The sequence below is a fragment of the Tursiops truncatus genome, chromosome X (assembly GCF_011762595.2).
Source record: "Tursiops truncatus isolate mTurTru1 chromosome X, mTurTru1.mat.Y, whole genome shotgun sequence".
In the NCBI taxonomy this organism is placed as follows: Eukaryota; Metazoa; Chordata; class Mammalia; order Artiodactyla; family Delphinidae; genus Tursiops; species Tursiops truncatus.
The window spans coordinates 111,169,793-111,192,448 of record NC_047055.1 but is presented as its reverse complement, the minus strand read 5'-3'; the positions used below and the strand labels follow the sequence as shown (position 1 = coordinate 111,192,448).

The 22,656-nt window shown below is 35.2% G+C and overlaps 1 protein-coding gene across 4 annotated transcripts in view; it reads left to right on the top strand.

Moving 5' to 3' along the window:
• Positions 1-22,656, top strand: part of CNKSR2 (connector enhancer of kinase suppressor of Ras 2) — a 258,534-nt gene that overhangs the window by 91,551 nt on the left and 144,327 nt on the right. For all 4 annotated transcript variants that reach the window (XM_019927697.3, XM_019927696.3, XM_019927698.3 and 1 more), the window contains exons 5-6: positions 6,338-6,379; positions 22,132-22,251. In XM_019927697.3, the coding sequence (XP_019783256.1) occupies positions 6,338-6,379; positions 22,132-22,251 (162 nt within the window). The remainder of the gene's footprint in view (positions 1-6,337; positions 6,380-22,131; positions 22,252-22,656) is intronic.

The window sequence follows — 22,656 nt, the reverse complement described above, 5'->3', positions numbered from 1 at the left end:
GCTTAATAGCCACACATGTCTAATGACTATTGAATTAGATAGCACAGACATAGAATATATTATTATAACTATTATCACTATAAGTTGTATTAGATATGTCTCTGTAACACCACTTTCTCCATTTACTCCTGACCACACAACTAACTCTTCCTCCATCTGGCTCTTAAACATAAGCATTGTCTGATCTTGTCCTTAGCTATCTTCTCACTACACATATTCTTTTTTGATGAATTCATTGTTGTTTGTTTTTCTTGTACCTTTAATTGTCTGTTTAATGTAAATATTTCCCAGATCTGGTTGTATTCTAGATCCACTTCAGCTTTTTCAGCTACTTGCTGGACAGCTTTGCATATGTCCTCTCAGCAACTTCTAATTTTATATGCCCAAAATAGAATTATTTTATTCTCCCTAAATTCTCTCCTCCTATCATCTCTACAGCGTTATTCATCCATTAGCCCTGGGGTAATGTTTAACTTTCCTCTCCCCATTATTCTCTGTATCTAATGAATCAGTCGCCCAGTTCACTCATTCCTGGCTACATGTATGTCATCCACCTCTCCTCATCTCCCCTTCCACCATCATAACCTCAGTTCAAGTCCTAATTACATATCACATTTTCTATTGAAAAATTATTCCGACTGACCTCCCTGCCTCCAGCCTTTCTCCCTTCCGAATCCATGCTTTCTTCCTCATCATTTTCGTAAAACATACGTTTGATCACATACTTCCCATACTCACACATCTGTGAGCACTCCCTTGTAGCAGAGTAAAGAGCATACTTATTCATCCTCCCTAGAGTTGAAATGTCTACTTGGTATGTCTAGAAAGGTACACAACTTTCCAGGTTTCTTCCATCTGAGACCTGGCACCAAAGTTACTCCTGTAACTAAAGGAAAGGAATAAGAGGAAAGGAACTATGAGAAAAGGAACAAGAGATGTCTATTTGAGTTGTTAAGCTAGACCATAGAGTTTGAACTCTGCTCCCACCCCACCCCACCTCACCCCTGTATCCCCCCAGCACACACACACACACACACACACACGCTTATCATTCACATTGCTGTTTAACACCAACCATGGCACTAGGTAAGCTACCCTGACTTCAACCTCACCCAAATGAAAGTCACAAGAAATTGTCAATCGACTGAGTTAAGTCTTTGCTACCCTAATAGAATGGGTCTTCAAAATAGATTGTTATACAAAAATAAAGCTTTTATTCCCTTTAAAACAACAAAATTCCTCCAGCCTATCATTAGTAGCTCTCCACAATATGACATGTTTTTCTAAGCTTTCTTTCTCACTGCACTCACCCCACATACCTTACACTCTAGCCAAATTGGTTTGCTTACTCCTGATTGTGCCTTTGTTCAGTGTGTTCACATAATTTGGAACGATCTTTCCTCATGAACCCCCAATTTCCAGATTTAAAAGCTATTTAAGACCAGCTAAAATATCATCTCTTCCAGAAGGTCATTCCAGAGTTAACAAGTAAGGATTTATCTCCTTTTTAGGGGGATCTTCTGTTAGCATTTATCTTGTTTACGTTGTATTATTATTTGAATAGTTTCACCTACTTCTCTACTAAATAATGAAATAATGGCCAAGGACCAATTTTAATTTATCTTTGATCACGCAATAGTCCCTGACAGTGAATTGCATTTAGAAGATGCGAAAAAAAAAAATTGTAAGCAAAGCAATATTTTTTATATTATTTGTATAAATGTACTATAATATATGTACTAAAAAGATACAGATGAAAATTTATAGCATTTATAGTTATAAAGTTCCATGGAATAGTATATAACATTAGAGACATACACTATTTCTCTTCACTCTCTCTTTATGTATTCAATATTAATAACTTCTGTACTGTTCTTGTGACTATCTATAATACACAGTTGATGAGAAATATTACTTGTACTGAGCATCCTAATCCCCAGGTGACAAAGTATTCAACATTTATGGTAAAATATTTGATGGAATTTTTTAATGTATTCTGCTCAGTATAGCAACTGGATCATTGTTTCACAGAAAGGGTAACTGATTATGATCCTGTGTGGGTGATCTTATTTTGCTAAGAAAAAAAGGGATCAAAACTGAAGAAACACTCCTCTTTTTTATGAATATTGTCATATTAGGAATTTGGGGCATTTAAATGTGCATCACATGGTTTGTATAAGCATTATATGTAAAAAGGATAAAGAAGAAATGCAAGTGTTATTTTGCATGTACAGTAAAAGACAGCATGAGCTACTGAAGAAAATTCCTGGGAGTATATAGTGGCATAGCTCTAAATCCAATTTTAAAAATCTAAATTTAATCCTAACCTAAAAATAACTAGAACGTCAGAGGTGTGCCTTTCCATAGTATGAATAAGTTCATAAAATGGAGATTTCTCCCTATGCAGTGCGATTTTATTTTTAAAACTTGAGGGTATGACCTTTTGGGGAAAGATTTGGCCCTAAGTGGTAACAAAACCCACACTTCAGAAGCAAATACTTTAAAATCACAATTTGATGGAAATAAAATAACTTACTGATAAGATGACTCCCTCAGAGTACCTAGGGCTATATAAATATTTAGCACGATAAAATGAACTCCAAGAAATTATAGCTTAACTAAATAGAACATAGTCATTTAGTTTCTATTCTTCTCCCTAATATAAAGCAGCAGGTTAATATGTGCTTTTTGTGTTGTTCTGCTTTATTGTTTTGTTTTTTTTATGCTGTGTCTCAACCTTTGTGAAAGCCTTTGGTTTTCAATAATGAAGAGGCATTCTGGCTGAAAGAAGGTAGAGATACAGACAAGTAGAAGCAGTATTCAAAGTAGTAAGCTATTTAAAGAGAAATCAGTTTACTAGCAGGAAAAAAGAAAAACCAATCAATAAATTGGGGGAACGTGTAACCAAAACACAAAGCTCTGAGAAGCTGAGAACTGTTTAGAGTGAGCTAGCAGATACTGTTTTTAAAGCAGTTTACTGTTTTATGGATTCTATATATTTGATCATTTTTGGTTTGATTTGGTTTGGTATTCTTCTATCACATGATATCCTATGAAATAGAATACGTATTTCTCAAAATATTATCTTTATCAAAATCATCTTGAGGACCCGTACTCTGGATCTACTGAATCTCTATTTCTGGGGATGGACCTAGGGATCAGCATTTTAACCCACTCCCCCCAAGTGATTCTCACATGTATACAGAAGTAAAATCTGAAAAATCACTGCAGTAGCTTAACTGTGTTTGGGTGTACTTTCATTGCTTTTGCAGTAATGCCTTTATTTTCTTTGCCTAAAGGACCTACTTTTTTCTAAGACCCAATTAAAAGCCACCTTTCCTGATTTTTTTAGGGCAAAGTTAAAGTTGTTTCCTCCTCTACTTCCCCAGCCCCATGATCCTGCCTTTATTATAGTAATTATTGGTGTCCCAAAAGTCTTAGTGCATATTTAAGCTTTAATAACTTCACATATATAAATATGGTGCAGACATCATTTGAATTTTAATTATTTCAATTTCTTTTACAATCATTTAGTTTTATATCAAATGGTAAGTTTTTAATTTTAATATTTGTGTGTGACAGTTTTTTAGACCCATGGAAATACTCGGCCACCTTAGTCACCGGATGTAGCTCCCTTAGACTTTATCTTGTGGGGTCATCTCAGTATGCATCAGTGCTTCATTCTTTGAATAATACTAAGGCCAGGATCACAAATGTAATCCTTTTAGTCACTGAGGAGGAGCAGCTGATGAAAGTTTTTACAAAGTTTGAAATTTGACTTGCACAATGTATAGCCCAATACAGTGGTTTTGTTGAATTTTAATAAGAAATATATTAATATTTTTAAATTTTAAATAATTGACCTTTCATATGTTGATTTGTATAACTTCATGGCATTTATACTTCTAAAGTTATTGAAACGTAAAACTGCATGAAGACTAGAATTCTACATATTTTAACTTATTTGTGTGAATGCCTATCTCCTTAAGCTGCACTTCTCTAAGCCATGTTTTATTCATCCTTACATCCTTAACACAGATGATTAATATTTGCTGAATCAAGAGGAAAAGTACATCTATTATACATTATCCAATTGGTTTAATATATTCAATATTATTAAACTGTTACTAAATATATTTAGATACATTTAGTATATGTAAAATCTAGCTTCAAACATATTAATATACTTAATATTTAGTAATATTTACTGTTTCCATCCATTACAGTTATCCTTTTAGATGCTCAAATTGTTCCATCTCTGGCCAGTGAGAATCTCTTCATGTTGGCTTCTGAGTCCTACTGACACAATACTCGTAGTCTTTAATAGCTTCTTTCTATCTTGTGTCACAATATAATCCATGCTCCTCTTGTACAGTTCCTATCCCAGATCTGGTATTAGCCATTTTCCAGGAAGGCTTGGGAAATGGTATTTGAAGACCACCAATTGTGGGGAGTTCGTTTATTACTAAATTGGTCATTGTTTCTATGCTTTTTCAGTGGACAGAGCTAAGAGAAGCATACAAACATACATACATACATAATACATCAAGAGACTCTGAGGTTTTTACTTAACTTCTTATATATGTATCTGCTTTCTCCCATGCTAAAATTACTTACCAATGTCACCAAGAGTGATAGAATGATACTGTCATATAACTGTTCAATTGCTTCATCCTATAAAACACACACAACAGTTTCAACAAAACAGTAACAGAATAACAACACTACTACCAAACCAACAATATGGTTGCTGAAAATAGTATAAGATTTTGGTTAACAGTTCTTTTTCTTATATCATACTAGGGATGTACAAGTAGAGTATATTTTAAAGAGACTTGAAATAGTTACTCTGTGTGATTATTCTATCACTAGCAGAATATTCATTTAGATCATATTTACTTTTTTCCTTGAGAAGAATCCCTTTGAAGTTTGAACATTTAATCATATCCTCTGATTCTAGGAAGGTAGGTAATTAATGAAACTTGCATCCATTACAGCTGAAGCTAGCTGTAGAGGCAGCATGGGGAAACTGGGCAACTTCCCAGCTTTTCCCAAATCGTCTCTTCCCAGTGTAATTGTGTTTGAAGTTAATTCTGTAAAATTGGACTCTTCCAAATTCAGATGTAAGTACAAATGCACTTTCCAAATATAAATGTTTTATCTACACCTTGGCTCCTCTGTACACATAATTCATAGTTAATTATTAAGAGTTGACTTTATATGAGTATATAGACACAGATATGATGGTGTTTGCAGCAAACTTCTCCTTTGGTACAGAATGGCAAGGCCCAATCCTTAAGTATTTCTATTAGTTTGTGAAATGAATTAGGCCAAATTTAACTTTAAAATTTTTGGCCCGATAAGAATATGTACTTCTTCTGACAAGGTATTGTGGTGAAGTGGCATTACCAAAAGCTATGTTGAGTAAGATTCCTTTGTGTCAAAATTAAATTCAGGGGAAAAAATGACGTGGATTCTCATTCCTCGAAATATGCAGTGTTGTGGAATATGGATATTTTTTTCAAAGTTAGATAGCCAAATAATAATTAGTTAACTTTATATTTTAACATAAAAGTAATTAGTTTAAAATTTTTAAATGATACAGAGCAACAATAATTCATACTTAAAATGTTTTTATCATTTACTGTATGCCAGATAGTGCTAAGCCATTTATTTCATTTCCTCATTTGATTCTCACACATCCTTATTGGTTTACTTATAATATCATGCCCATTTTATAAAGTCCTTGAGTAAACTGAACCATAGAAACACGAAGTTTCTAAGCAAAGATCATTTTGCTATGTTACTGCTTATTGTAAGTCTAGCAATTGCAGATAAAAAGACAATGGTGAATTTTTAAAAATAATTTTTTTGTAATTTCAGGAACTCAAATTTAGGCAAGAACTATAAACTTGATATTCATTAGTAGCATATATCAATTTTAAGTGCATAATAAAAGTGTATTTAATATCTTGCAGTAAAGTATTTTTGAGATTTTTGATATGACTATTGAAATAAGTACTAGTGTTTTTCTTAATGTTCCAATCTATAATAAATCAGTATTTGAAATGTTGGAAATATTTCAACAAAATACATTTATCACATGTAAAAGTTTAGACAGGAAATGATTATAGTAATTTTTCCAATATTTGTTTTTATATCTATTCAATGTATATTATCCTTTATTATGTGTGTTTAAAATTAGTAAAATTAGAAAACACAGCTAAGCAAAAATTAAAATCCCTGTAACTGACCATCAGAGCTAACCAATGTGAATATATTAGTTAAAAGGAATGCTTGATTTTTTAAAATTAATGTATATGTTTCTTATTTTTAGGATTGTACTGTATATGAAACAGAAAATAAAATTCTTCATGTGGTAAGTATACTTGGATTTATTTTCACCTTCATTACAAAATATGTATTCCTTTGTTTAACTAGCTATTAAGTAAAAAGCTACAGCCTATAAAAAAGTGAGCCCTGTATATTTTATAGGAAAAGTACAAAAAGATCAAAACGTAACAGGTTATATTAGTTATAACCATTCTATTGTAACTTAATAGAAAAATATGACACAGTACTTTAAGATTGTAGTATGTAGCAAGGTTAAAATGCAATAAAGAATCTAGAGAAAAGGAAATTTGAAATAAGAATTTTTCACTCTTGACCTGTGACAAAAAGAGATCAAAGTATTTGGTTGTATAACAGAGATAATTTACCTCTGTTGTCATTTGGATGAAGTACTTCATAAAATAATCAAACTGCCTTTACTCTGATTCTGTGTTCACCAACCTTCTAAATTTTAACTTGGCCATATTTATTGAATCAATTCATGACTTTGCATGTGTTTCATTTTATTACTAGAAATACTGAGTTATGAGTACATTATACTTTGTAGAAAGGCATCTTCTTTCTTCTTAATGAAGTTTGCTGGTTTTCTTTTTTTTAATAAATTTATTTATTGTATTTATTTACCTTTGGCTGCATTGGGTCTTCATTGCTACACACTGGCTTTCTCTAGTTGTGATGAGCAGGGGCTACTCTTCGTTGAGGTGCACGGGCTTCTGATTGCGGTGGCTTCTCTTGTTGCAGAGTATGGGCTCTAGGCACGCGGGCTTCAGTAGTTGTGGCATGTGGGCTCAGTAGTTGTGGCTCACGGGCCCTAGAGCACAGGCTCAGTAGTGGCGCACAGGCTTAGTTGCTCCACAGCATGTGGGATCTTCCCGGACCAGGGCTTGAACCCGTGTCCCCTGCGTTGGCAGGCAGATTCTTAACCACTGCGCCACCAGGGAAGCCCTTGCTGCTGCTTTTCTTTGTTAATCCATTTCTTGGTTAATGCTCATCTGCCCTAATAACTTCACCTCTATTAGATATGAGTGACAGCATAAATAACATTGAAGAAGTTTAGAAATAAATGCAATATATTTACTTCGGCGATTTTGCATTTCAGCTAGTGAGAATTTAAAGATCTTGTCTGATAATGATTGAGACAGTGGATTGCATTAACCAATCAATTCAGCTCAGAAAGCGCTTGTATTTTCATGTTATTATTCTACTGCCCTTCCTGGCCTTTTTACGCAAGGATGGCCCAGCCTTCACTAGAAGGTTGTATACTTGTGTATTACTTTTCTAACAGTAAGAATTATTTTTTAAAAATAATAAAATAGTATAGTATTCCACTTGGTATGTAATGCTGGGATACTTTATTTATTTATCTATTTATTTTTGCAGCATAGTTAACTTTACAATGGAATACTTTCTTATAACAAAATTTTCAGAAAAGTCTCTTTCTAGGTTTCCTGTAATATAGAAGAAATCACTTGGAGTCTAAAAATCTGTGTCTGAATCCTAGTTCTATCACTTTCTATCTCAGTGACCTTAGTCAAGTGATTTAACATTTTTTGAGCTTTTGCTCTTTTTTAAGGTAAATTTTAACAATTAAAAAAAATTTACTAAGATAAAATTATGTTAGTTCCAGGTATACAACATAATGATTCAATATTTGTAAGAGACTTTGTTCTTAATATGTAAGGTGAGCATGTGTACTCATATAACCTAGTAGAGATTACAGTAGCTTGAGATATGCACTAGAACATAAACCGCCTCAGACCAGACCCAATATCTTTATTTTGTCTGGAAGGTAAGGGAGGCATTTGTCAAGAGGAAGGAGAACTTATCACTTATGAAAACCTGCTCTATCCTAGGAATTCCAGAGGCAGTACAAGCATCAGAGTGTTCTTCAATACCTGGGCAAACTGAGATAGCTCAGGAAAGTTGTAAGGTGTGTCTTTTCCTGACATAGATCTCTATTTAAAGATGAGTAAAGAAAAAGAATGGGAAAGAGAAGAGGAAGTATCCTCTCATATATTAGAAGAAAATCTTTCCCCATGAAGTAAGTTTATTAAGAACATCTATTTAATATTCTCAATAAGAACTAAAAGAACATTGTTTTATTAAAATAGAATACCATACTATAAAGAAGGTAAGGCCACTATAAACTGAGCATAATATGGACTAAGAAAACAGTCTCTAAAACTCAGAACATGGAAAAAGAAATTAAACCATGCTGAAAGCAGCAAAAAGCAGACTCGATATTGAAGAAAATTGAAACAGTGAGACACAAGATAAACTTTAATGATGCTCAGTTATTTAGTAAATTACTGAAAAGACAAAAAATGAGAGAAGATAATAGCTATGGAGTATAGATTATGGATAACCCACCTTCAATTAATTGTTAGTTTCTAAGAAAGAAAGTAATAGGAAACAAAGATATAATAGAATAATTTAGAAATAGAAATAGGGAAATTTGGATTACTCAACAAAGTCAGAAAATGTGTTGGAAAGATAACAGCTTCAACAACAAATGAACTTATATACAAAACAGAAATAGAACCACAGACATAGAAAACAAACTTATGGTTACCAAAGGGGAAAGGTGGGGGGAAGGATAAATTAGGAGTTTGGGATTAACATATACACACTACTGTATATAAAATAGGTAACCAACAAGGACCTCCTGTATAGCACAGAGAACTATACTCAATATTTTGTAATAACCTATAAGGGAAAAGAATCTGAAAAAAAATAGATATAAATGTGTGTATAGCTGAATCACTCTGCTGTACACCTGAAACTAACACATCATTGTAAATCAACTATACTTCAATTTAAAAAAAGAAAAATTTCAAGATATTTTCTGTAACATTTTACAATTTCTATGGCAAGAAGCAACTTTACATTCATTCAACCAGTGGCAAGAGAGAGATGTGAGGTTTTGACTTCAAAGAAACAAATTTTAGAGTGTATTCACATATTTACTCTGAAACCCTAACTGCCAGAAGACAATGGAACAAAATCCATAAGGCTTTGAAGCAAAACTGTTTATATCTAACTAAATTATCATTCACAAGTGAAAGCAATAAAAAGATATTTTTAGATCAGCAAGATCAGTAAAGGACCATTTTGAAAAGTATACTTGAATATGTTTACCAAATAAATGAAACAAAAGTTGAATTCCAGGATAGGAAGGTTGTGGTAGCAAAGGCCTGAAGGTGAACAACAAAACCAGATGAGATGGTGTCTTAGTTCGTTCCCGCTGCTTTAACAAAAATACAGTAGACTGGGTGGCTTAAACAACAAACATTTTTCACTCTTCTGGAGGCTAGGCTGTCCAAGATCAGGGCACCAGTAGATTTGGTGTCTAGTGAGGGCCTGTTCCCTGATTCATAGAGGGTCTTCACATGGTGGAAGAGGCAAGGGGAGCTCTGTGGGGTTTCTTTTATGACGACTCTAATCCCATTCAAGAAGGCTTCAAACTCATGACCCAGTTACCTCTCAAAGGCTCCACTTGCAAATACCATCACACTGGGGATTAGGTTTCAGCATATGAATTTGGGGGGGATACAAACTTTGAGTCTATAACAGATGGAGAGAAATAAAAAAGTATATGAGTTCTAACTACTATTTTTTAAATGAGGGTTTTTAATGATAAATCAAAAATATAATGCAAATATCATTGAATTTATATATTTTTTAAAGAGACAAGCTCTGTATTTCTAAATTAAACCACGAAGACTACCATTACTTTCCAGTGGCAGTTATCCTCAGAAAACAAGGATTTCCTGTAAAACTAATGAAATACAAATTTTCACCGATCGATTCATAAACACAAATACACATACACACACTAACACACACTAAAAATATCCAAATGCTGGTGAGAATCTGATGAAATTAGAATGGACACACCGTATTGCTAGGCATGTACGTTCATAAAACCTTTTTAAGTTTTAGTCAATTTCAAGGCTCAAAAACATTAATACTGTACTAACATTTATGTAGTGTTTAACATATGCCTTAGGCACTATTTTAAATGCTCGGTATAAACTAACTCATTTGGTCCTCATAACAACCTTATGAGGTAGGTATTATTACTATCATCTCCATTTTACAGATGAGGAAACGGAAGCATAAAGAGGTTAGATGACTTTTGCCAAGTGACACAGTTGGTCTGGCCCCAGAGTCCATATTCCTATACTATCTTGGGAATCTAGTCTAAAAATAAATTCTAAAACATAATAGCGTTTTCTGTAGAAAGAGTTTATAGCAGAAGTATATGTAATAATGAAAAATAGGCAATAATAGGTTAATGCTTCAGTAAACTATGGTGTATTCACAGGATTAAATATTCTATTTAATACTATTTGAAGTTATATTTGTGAATATATGATTTATGAATAAATTATCCATAAATAAATTTATGAATATACCAAAAGTATTTTGTGACAATATTAATGGAAACATTCTAAATGATAATGTTAAGTAAAAACCAGATTCAAAGCATTATAAACACAGAATAAATCACCATTGAAAATTGAAAAAGAAAATATTCAATATTAATATTTACTGTGTTTATTTGGTAAGATGATAGCTGATGTTTTTTGTTTGTTCATTTCAAATGTCCTCCCAAGTTTCTTCAGTTAGTTTATGTTACTTTTATAATTTTTCATTATAAAAGTAAATATTTATTATGTTTATAATCCTGATGGCCTTGAATGGATAGTTTTATTCTCTACATAATGAAATAGTCAAAAGAAACTTGGACAATCCATAGGTTACATTTCCTGTTCAGCTTTTTTATCTTTAAAATTGGAGAGAGTTGTTTATGAGAAAGTAGTAGACTCTGAGGACCAAAAAGCTGGGTAGAAAAGAGGGTTGGTTGGTTTCAGTGGCAGACAGAGATGTCCATCAATATGAAATGTGAGAATGAATAAAAGGAGACTGGGCAGCTTGGGTTTCCTTGGAATTTGCCATTAAATATAATGGGACAGATGGCAGAGTGTGACCGTAAAGGACAAAAGGAAATGCAGATATCAATGTACTATATATCTGAGTGCTTGTCACCTGATGATAAAGAGGAATATATTTCACCTCTCTTGATTTGATATTTCCCTCTCAGTTAGGCTTTGTCGCTGATTTCGTGTTCCCTGGCATGCTGGAGCCCATCTGTTTTTGCTCTGCACAGATCCTTGTTTTATACAGGAAATCAGATGCAGGGAATCTGGAGTTCTCTTCAGTTCTCTACCCTACTTTCCCCTTACTGCCACCTTTCACTACAATCTTTGAATCTGGAGACAGAAGCATTCCCGAGAAGCCATTTCAGACCTTGTGCTTTAGCAGACTTATTCTGCTTGTCACAGCTCTGCTGCTCTCGCTGGTGAACCGCGAACACTTGTCAGCTTTGATAAGCTCATGGAAATCCCAGGCCAGGCATTGATCATTAAAGTCACATTGTTTAAATCAGATTGTACTGAACTCAAATACACCTTTTACATTAACCAACAGTGTGATCTTGTATATGGCACTTGCTTTGTGCTAGCATTTTACCCTCATCGTTTTTATAAAAATAATGAGAGGAATAAATAAAGTAAATGCCTATTTTATTATTTTAGTGTTAACACTATCTTTTCGTTGTGTAGTACTTTACAGTTTACAGGGTATTTTCATGAATGCTCTCTCTTCTCTCTTCTCTCTTCTTTCTTTTCTCTCCAAGCTATTTTTTTCATTATTTATTTAGGTTTGATCATGAATTAGGCTTGTTTTGGCTTGTTAACTATTTGTTTCATTTCATGAAAATTTTGTGTGTACTTTTTTCCTTCCTTTAAGTGTATGCGTTCTTTACTCTGAAGCTCCATTTGGGTTCAGATTATTGTTCCTTCTCCGCTATCTAGACTAGAAATGGCTAAAACCGCGTAGAACCAACAGTTAGGTTAAGAGAAGAGCCTGGAGGAGAAAATTAAAAGGTCATTTTAGACTTTGCCCCACCATCTATATCATATCATTTATGTAAGCATAGTTTCCCTCTTCTAATCTCCCAAAACCTTGCGGATGTAAGTACTAGGGCAGCAGCATGCCCCATAATAAAAGTCATCATATTAATATTTTATCTTTAGAGATTTCTTGAAAACAGTGGCGGTCTAATTACTTTATAAAAATAATCTTATTTTGGTCCCTGAAGCTGTGAAATGGCAGCTTTGCCAATTATAGACTCTTCTCTTAAAGCTGTGATCTTGGGCCATTGCAAACTGAATGTTTTTGTATGGTTGACATTTTGGTTGTAACTGTAGCATTTGAACATACAAATTATGGTCAGTCTCATTAAAACATGAATTGTAATACTGAGTTTTGTAGATATAAAGCATTAGGATGCTTCTTTGTTTGAAAGTTAATGTGACCCTTCTATTTTGGCCCCCTTCACTGTCTTTGTGGTCAATGTAAAGAAGCACGCTAACTCTATTACCGAAATAGGCCTTGATTTCTTGAGTGTCGTATTAGATTATCTTCAGGTTTTGGCAGTTTGGTGCTTTATTGCTTTATAAATTTTTTAACTGTAAATTAAGTTCTCCACAACTGATGTCTTGTGCAGGAATGAAGACATCCAGATAGAGTATGATGGAGTTAGAAGTTGTTTGTCTTTTATGGGACAAAAAAAAATGTGTGTATACTAATGGGAATGTAACCACACATAAAAAAATCAAAATAATCTGTTTTCACTGTCTTTTTAGTGTGTCTTTATGATTTGGATACAGTATGTAAGTTGGTATATTATGGATGTTTTGCTAATATCACATTTGCTGAAAACATTATGCATTGTAAAATGCTTTCATATTCAGATTGACTCAGAGTGTACAATCCTCACTCTCAAAGAGTGTTCATTTTAGTTGTTGAGTCAAGTGAGGCTGAGTAATGTAATAGAAAGAGCAGCAATTTGAGAGTTAAAAAGATATTGTGTCCTGACCCCATTCTGGCACTTACTAGCTGTGAACAAACTAAATTAGCCTTTCTGATTACGCTGGGGGATTGGAGTGTCTGTGATTTCAAAGGTCTAAATGCCACAAATCTTTGGTGACTAACTCACAAGATCAGTAGAAAACAGTATGACCACATAAAAGAGAGAAATTTGGGGCTTCCCTGTTGGCACAGTGGTTGGGAGTCCGCCTGCCAATGCAGGGAACACGGGTTCGTGCCCCGGTCTGGGAGGATCCCACATGCCGCGGAGCGGCTGGGCCCGTGAGCCATGGCCGCTGAGCCTGCGCGTCTGGAGCCTGTGCTCCGCAACGGGAGAGGCCACAACAGTGAGAGGCCCGTGTACCAGAAAAAAAAAAAGAGAGAGAGAGAGAAATTGAAGGACTATCTTAATCTAAGACCATTCTTTATGTGATCAAAGACACTATGGATTTTTAAAAACTATAGTTATTGTTACTATAAATGTAAAGATTTCTTCAAAAAGATAATTGAATCAGTCTGGAGATGGATATCACACGATAACTTAAACAAGGGAAGTTTAATCTAAATAATTACTAAACTGTGATAGAAGAGTACCGATATAGATGTAAAGAGACTCTAAAGCATGCCCTAGGACTGGGGGAGAGTACCCAAGGAAGGACAGATTGAGGTGGACACCTTCCCCCACACTGAGGGTCAGAAATCATTAGAACAGTCAGGTTGCGGCTTCATTGAGTTGCCTAAACCAGAGCTGGCCCAGACAAGCAGGAAACAACCTTCCAGGATACAGGCAAGTGATGCTGGTAGGAGAGCTCACAGAGAGAGTAGGGTGCTAACGTGGGTATGAGGCTGAGAGGGCCACAGGATGGTGGTCACTGAGCCCAGACTGAGGCTGTGAGGTCACTGAGGGACTGCATAGTCTGGGCATCATGGATGTCCCCACACACGTGTGTCACTGATGGACCTTGTAGCAGAAGCAAGAAAAAGCAAAACACTGCCCAAAGGGAAGAGAAGCCTCCTTCTCCCTGCAGTATCCCTCCAGCACCCTCTACTGGCACAAACTTAACACTGTCCTTACTGTGAAGTAGATATATTTGAAGAGACCTGCCTGTCATCATAGAGGAAACACTGAAGGGTGAATTTGGAGCTGAGAACCAGTAAACTAATAACTGGTACAATGCAATTAGCTCTTTTCTCCATAAAATCATATATGGAAACTTTGAATTTCTCTACTATATGTAAAGACATTGCTCCCAGGTCTCTGCTATTTGTTCCCTATTTGCCCATAAGCTGTATATATAGTGCCTGGATTTTCCAGAAGCTCATCCAATCATAATGAACAGCTTCACTCTTGCTGTTTGAATCCAAAGTAAAATTAAATCATCTTCCTAATAACCTACATCTTATTCGAGCCACTAATATGTCCAGACCCTTGTTAATCTTGAGCCTGGAAAGTAGTGTGCCCAAGAATGAGTACTCCTCTCATCTGTCTGGGGACTCCCTGCAAGCCTGCCTGGCTCTGCTTCCTGCCCCTGAGAGAGCAGGCAAATAGGGTGGAGATTTTCCCAGATCCAGTTCTGGTTTCCAGCTGACTGTTTCCCTATCAGAAATCAAAGGAGCAATGGAGGCTCTTGTCCCACCTTTAATTCAGACCAGGATGTCTCAGGAAGGTAGTTGGAAGTTGGAAGTGTCATGCGTCCACTTCTTGCTCATCAATGTAGGTGCACATTTGGGACTGATGTTCTCTCACTGTTTCGTACTGACTTCATCATTCTTAGATGATTATTATTTTAAAGTGTTATTGCTTCTTTTCCGTGATCAGGAACACAAGGACAGCGTGGTTAATGTCAGTGATGTTAAGGACAAAGCCAAATACATCACCGGAAACACTGTCCCGGGTTGAGAAATCCTTGAGCATAGCAGTGGCATTTGAATCATGGAGTAGATACCCAGTGATTGTTGAATGAATGCATGGCTTAATGAAGCAGTGGTGATGGTGATTTCTTTCCGTTTTGCTAATTGTTTTGTTGTGTTTTTTCCCCACCATCAGAGTTTGAAAGCTAAAGGGATTGCAGACTTTTCCAGGCCTTGTTGGAACAAAGTTCATATGACCTTTATTATTTATTTGCAAATATAGTTGCTTTCTGAAGCTATTTGAAACTCTTTAATCTTTGCTGTGTACAAATATAATTTTTACATGGGTTTAAAGTTGAAATTTTATTCTGTTGTATTAGTTTTTTAAGTTTAAAAAACTTTCTATTCAATTCTCTTTACTCATATGAGCAAGAAATTCTTCCTGTGTTGGGGAATATGTATGTAGATTAATACTTTTTAACATCAATTTAAATTCTCTTTATCAATTTTACCCTTTCAAATTTACCTGTGATTGTTCACTCCTGTGTCTTTTTTTTAAATTTTTATTTTATGTTGCAGTATAGTTGATTTACAATGTTGTGTTAGTTTCGGATGTACAGCAAAGTGATTCAGTTATACATTTATCTATTCTTTTTCCCATTTAGGTCATAATAGAACATTGAGTGGAGCTCCCTGTGCTATACAGTAGGTTTAGGGTACCATTATAATTAGAAATGCAAAATTGCTAGCTCAACAGAGATCTGGCAAGTACTACAAATACTGTATTTCTGAATGAGGCTTATATAATTTAGAGTTCTCACTATTTAATATGGAATAAATTTGCACTATTTTATAAAAACAAAGCTTCTCTTGTTCACCAAAGATGATGCAAATATCCTGCTCAGTTGGCACAGAGTTGTGTGATTTATAATACTGAATTATACTAATATATAAACCAAACAATAAAATATGCTCTGTCCTCTGGACTATTTTAATTGAACTATTATTTATATCAATAACTATTTTAATATGTACACACTATTTATCAAAATGAAACTTTTGTTATTGTTTTCCAGGTTACTGATAAGAAACCTGGATTATTTAAGCTATACTTAAATTGTAGCTTTCACATCATTCTTGCCATCTTAAAATGCATATTCATCTGTTTATTGTTTCCTCAGTTCATCTTGGTTTTATACTCTTGTCCCTTTTATGTATGTGTATATCTGAAAGTAGAAATTTCCTTTTGTAAAACCTTTCGTTAAGCTTATGAACCTGAGGTTCTTTCCTTCGTCAAATGAATGTCTGATTTTTAAATCTAAAGATATTTCTATTCATTTCCTCCAGTATACTCAGAAGAATAACCAGTATTCCACTTATTTAGAAAAACGTAAATAAAAATACTTTAAGTAGCTCAATCATGTCTGGCTGAGTGTTCTCTGAGGCTAAGAGGCTAACTTAAGACTTCTTACCTACTCCTTAGCTTTTCACTATTGTCTGTACTTAGAATGCTTTCTACATTTCCTTTTTAAAATACAAAAGCTAAAACTTCACATATTAATCTAAAAAGTGTATAATAAATTCAGTGATAATGAAAGAATGCTGTTCAGAGATAATGAAATAATGCTATCTGCTAATTGGTTAGTATATTAACGTAAGGTTGCTGTTTTTCGTATCTTCACAGTGACTAAAATGTTGCTTTCACGACTTTTTAAAAACCGCTGTTTATTTTATACTAACCGTGCTATATTCAGATCTTTTTTCCCCTTAAGAACTTTTAGATTTGGGCGAACCGGCCATACACTGTATGCAAACCTATATAAAATATAGTATGTATACAGAACAGAGTATGAAAACGTCCCATTTCTTCCTGAGAATATGCTCTATAATTAATGTTAATTCATATTTGAAATTAATATAAACAACTGGAGAGGAAAAAAAGACAATACCATTAAATCCAGCCCATGACACTCTTTTGTTTTAAAAGTTTCTTAAGTCATAGCTAGCCCTCTGTTAACTGCTATTCAGTCACAAATCCTTTGTCACCATTTTGGGTAGTATAAACAGAATCCAGAGGATCAGTTATAATACTCATTGCCATTTTATGTTCCCTTTAACTTTACTAAAGACATATTATTTACTAGACTTTAATTTAAAATTTAAAAATTTCCTTCTGCTGGGCTTCCCTGGTGGCGCAGTGGTTGAGAGTCCGCCTGCCGATGCAGGGGACACGGGTTCGTGCCCCGGTCTGGGAAGATCCCACATGCCGCAAAGCGGCTGGGCCCGTGAGCCATGGCTGCTGAGCCTGCGCGTCTGGAGCCTGTGCTCCGCAATGGGAGAGGCCACAACAGTGAGAGGCCCGCGTACCGCAAAAAAAAAAAAAAAAAAAAAAATTTCCTTCTGCTTTTAGAACTAAAGATAAATAGAATTTAAAACCCTTTGGTATTTATATTGCAAAAATAGCAGAAGAATCCCCTTTATACAAGTGGTTACCAGTTATCTTCTCGCTAGAAAAGAGTTGTCCTTTTGCTGCTAAAATTTCAAATTTTCCCAGAGAGCTGTGTCTTTCATAGTCTCAGATCTACTAGTCCTTATCTAAACTGTATTCTAAATTGCAAGAACACTTGCAGGCTCACCGTATATTTCATTATACTGTGTAGTTTAAACATGTTATACAACATCCATTTAATACTGACATAGCTTTTAAACAATACAAAAATGAAATTGATCAGAAACAAATGGAGATTCAAGGATCGAAGTAAGAGATGGTAAGCATAATGATTAAGGATTCAAGTTGGCTTTTGGGGTTTTTTTTGGGCCAAGGCAATGACCTTTGTCTATTTATTTAGCCTTGCTTTCTCATCTGCTAAACTGGCTATAATACTACCTACTTCAGGAAGTTGTTAAAAGGATACATGAAATAATGAACTATTTAGTGTTGTGCGGGACACATGGTATAATGTTGATGTTAACTTTTAATAATAAAGAATATATTTTTCTTGCTATATTATAGTTAATTTCTTTTTCTGGACTATTAGGTAGCAATAGATAATACTGTGTTTTAAAACAACATAATATCACAAATTCACTGAAGGAAAAAATTCACTTTTTACAAGGATATGGAAGGCATTGTGCTAAATGAAATAAGTTGGACAGAGAAAGAAATACTCTACGATGTCACTTATATGTGGAATCTAAAAAATACAACAAACTAGTGTCAGCTGAAAAAAATACACAATCTAAAAGCTGAGAATTATGTTTATTTGGCAGAGTTTCTGAGGACTCAAGCCCTAGAGGCAGCCTTTCAGATATCTCTGAGGGACTGTTCCGAAGAGGTAAGGGAGGGGCCAGGGTATACATGGGTTTTTGCAACAAAGACCAGGTAGTGGGAACATAAAAATATGTTAATTAAGAAAACCAGACATCTCAAGTTAATGAATTTAGTACTTTTCTATGTACGGGAAGATATAAGAGCCTCGGCTCATTGAAATCATTCTTTTGATATGCACCTTAGCTATCTAATAAGGCCAGTATCCTGTTCTTTCCCATCCCAAGTCACCTCAGGGTGCACCTTTGAGGATGGCTGCAGTGGCTGAGGGCTTGGTAGTGGGCAGCCCATTTGTCTCCATTCTGAGTTCCCTCAGGGCTCACTGTTGGGGGGCAGCAGTAGTGGCTGTTGGCTTGGTGGCCTCAGCATCCTTTTTTTGCTGATATGGCAGGCAACATTTTTCATTCACACCAGTGAATATAACAAAAAAGAAGCCAACTCACAGATATATAGAACAAAGTAGTGGTTACCAGTGGAAGAGGGAGGGGCAGTATAGGGGTAGGGGAGTGGGAGGTACAAACTATTGGGTGTAAGATAGGCTTAAGGATGTATTGTACAACAAGGGGAATATAGCCAATGTTCTGTAATAACTGTAAGTGGAAAGTAACCCTTAAAAATTGTATAAAAAAAGAAAAAGAAGTTCTAAACCCTACTTCAAGTTCAATAAATAAGTAAATAAATAAATAAAAATAAATAACTTCCCTGGAACTTTGCTGTAGTACCCTTAATGTGGTTTCCTGCAGTGGCTTGATGTATGATACAGTAATGAGTATAGAATTAGCATTTAAAGCCAGGCCATTTTATACCCCTTCTAATTGGCTTATTTAGCCAAGTGCCAAATTGCTACAGTATAAAGATTCTGGTACATTATCTCTAAAACGGGCAGCAAGGTTCTAATGGGGTTTCTTTTCTAAGTCTTTCTATTATTTTTTCCAAAATCTTTAATCTATTAAATCCTGATAGCTTCGCTGGTAAAGTCAGTGTTTTGCTCATCTTTCGTATTCCTGGCAGACTTAGCACATAGCAGACATTTGGCAAACAAAATTACTCAAGAAGAGAAATCTGGAAAAATGATTTGCGACTTAATACAGTAGATTTAATTGGTTTTTTTTTTTGTAAAAACACCTACAATGTAGTATTTCTGCCTTTCTTCCTTCTACTCCACTTTTAAGTGCTTCCAGTGCTTGAATAGGAGAGCTACTATTGCTCATTACCAGCGTGTTATATGAGGCCCTGAGTGTTGTAATGCACACATGTTGAGCCATTTTTGTATATCCATTACCTTCCTATTTATTTATACGTTGGACTCTTTCGAAATATGCCCCAGTTTGTAGAAACCACAAAGCGTTCTTTTTAGCATACTGATTTACTAATTTTCAGATTATCATGCAATTTAAGTATCCTATATAGAAACCCTTCACATTAGCATTGTTTTCCACCCCCTTGAGATAAAGAGAAAATAAGAATGAAAATGAAACCACATATGGAAGGAAAAGAATAGTTAAAAGATGTAAATCTGCCCCAAATTGTTTTTCTTCTTGCCAAACAGTAGCAATTTGAACTGTAGCCAGATTTTGTAAAGTGCTGCCATTCTGTCTTTTCCCCCGTGGCTGCTGATGAATATTTTCAAGAGAAATAAAAATAAAACCACACACACACACAGAGACTGGGGTCCCAGGATGGGCTATATAATATGGGAGTGCAAAATGAAAATATGGAGCCCCTTGTTCAAAAACAATTAAGAATTCCAAAATGGCACCAGCAAAGCATAATGCTAAATGCAGGCCCTTGTGCACAGGTCACATGCCCATGAGGCTGGCCCTGTAAGGTTCCCTATTTCTGAGAGGTGGTCTTCCTGTTGGCACTTTGCTTAGCAGCTCTTCAGGGTAATTACCTTCATTATATCTCTTGAGAGCACTGAAACTTGAATATCAGAGAGAGTAAAGAGATGTGAACTCTCCATCATGACCGTGCAGTGTGATTACTGGTCATTGTAAGATGGTCAGCAAGGCCATGGCATTAAGAATATGACATAATTCATCCCATGAGTAAGAGCTGAGCCCTTTGAGCTTATGGAAAGCAACAGGGGAGAATAAGCATTTATTTGGTGTCTTCTTTGGATAGGAACCATATCAGACTTTTTTTTATATACATTATCCTGATTAGTCATGCAAACCATGTAAAGTAATCTTTATTACCCCATTTTCTACATGTGTAAACTAAACCTCAAGGATATAAAACAACTTGCTCACAGACACGCCAGTGTGGTGATTGCCTACATATCTTCATACCAAGCCCATGTGCTTTGCATGCTGTCCACTGTCTGTCCTTAGGAGCTGATAGCCACAATAAAAGTGCAACCGTGAAAAGCAAAGAGCAGGACTGCAAGAAGGGGGAGAAGTTTAGCCTGGCAGTTTCTGTGGGGTGACGAAGCTGAGCCCAGCAAAGACTGAGGCCATGGACCATGTACAGAATGCAGCAAATAAAGAGTCCTGACCAGAAGGAGGGGACTCTCTCCCTTACAGTAGAGTAATGCAGTGGTCAAAGAACAAATGTAACATGTTGGAGATGAATACAAGGTGACACCTTGAGTGCTGCAAAATTGTAGCTCCTCCTACAGTAAAGGCAAGAAAACAAAAACAAAATAAAACAACTTCCAATGTTGGACAACCAGGCTTCAGTAAGTAAATGAGAGTCTGTGAAGCATCCAAGGGCCAGAACATTTTAGAACAGTATATTCCAAGCTTCATTCACTTATGTTCTACTTTCTTCATGATTTTACCATGTCTCAGTCTTAACCATACTATTATGGATGTAACATACATTAAATCTATTATTCTCTATCAGCATGAATAGATTTATACTAACTAAAGCACTAGCTTTCTGTCCTCAATCAAGCGAGTCTACTAATTGTTAAAGCTCATTTGCTCTTCAGTTTATTCAACTCATATTAATTGCCTTAATATGTTCTAGGATCTGTCTACCAGGGGTAGGGGAGGAAGAGAAGTCAGAGATGAGTAGGACATGGTCCCTGCCTTAGAGAGCTTCAGAATGAAGTTATCATACAATTTCAGACTGTTCATAGAACATTGAGAAAGCAGGATTGAGGGAGTGCCAAACTTTGCCCGGAGGTAAGGGGGAGCTTGGAAAGGTAACCTTGAGCAGGAGAGTCTAGACAAATGAGTGGGAGGAGTTCACCGAGCAGATTTGGAAGATTCATCTTCCCTGGATTTTGGCTGGATTGTTTTCTAAACTTTTCTGATCATGAAGTAAAAACCATCAAGGTTTTTGAACTTATTGAATTCACTTCCATCTAACGGTTGGCATCAAGAAGTTTTCAGATTACTAAGATTGTTTAGAAATAATCGTTTTATTTTAGGTCTGATGAATCAAATAATAGAAACAAAACATAACCATAACTTTCTTGAATATTTTGATATGTAGTTCTTATATCCATAATTTAGAATATAGGTGTGCTTTATGTGTGGGTATTTCTTAACCTGAATACCTTTTTCATACAGACTTCATAGAATAAAATGCAAACTACTTTCTTCTACTGTTTTTTATTTTTCCTTGTAAAAAATGTTATAATAAAAAGTGATTTATATGTTACTTACAACATGTATTTACCAAATTTTTTTTGCTTTTTGTTTTTTTGCTTTCAGTGTAAAACTCTTTCTGGAGTCTGTGACCACATCATATCCCTGTCATCAGATCCTCTAGTTTCGCAGTCTGCCCACCTTGAAGTGATTCAGCTGGCAAACATCAAACCAAGTGAAGGGCTGGTAAGAGATACCATGTTTATCAAAGCCACCACCCATCAACAGACAGCTAATGGTATGGGCAGAGCAGTCCCCAAACATGAGAATCCATGAATTTTAACAAACTTTGAATGGTTTGGGGGTTTTTTTCCCTAGAGGAATTGAGGTAGTGGGAGTCAGTCATGATAAGAAGTTTTATAAAGGTAAATGAAAATGAAAGAGAATTTAAAATGGTGATTTCTGAATTATCCTGTTTACTTTGCTAAATAAATTAGCTTTAGTTACATTTTCACCCCCTACTAAAGTTCCTTAGGTTTAAAGGAAGTTTAAGTTATGAGTTTTATAATAAGAACCACCTACCCATGAAAATGAGTGTTTTGTTTATTTTGCTTTTGTTTGTTCCAGTTTTAATAGGTCTCTCTTCCCTTA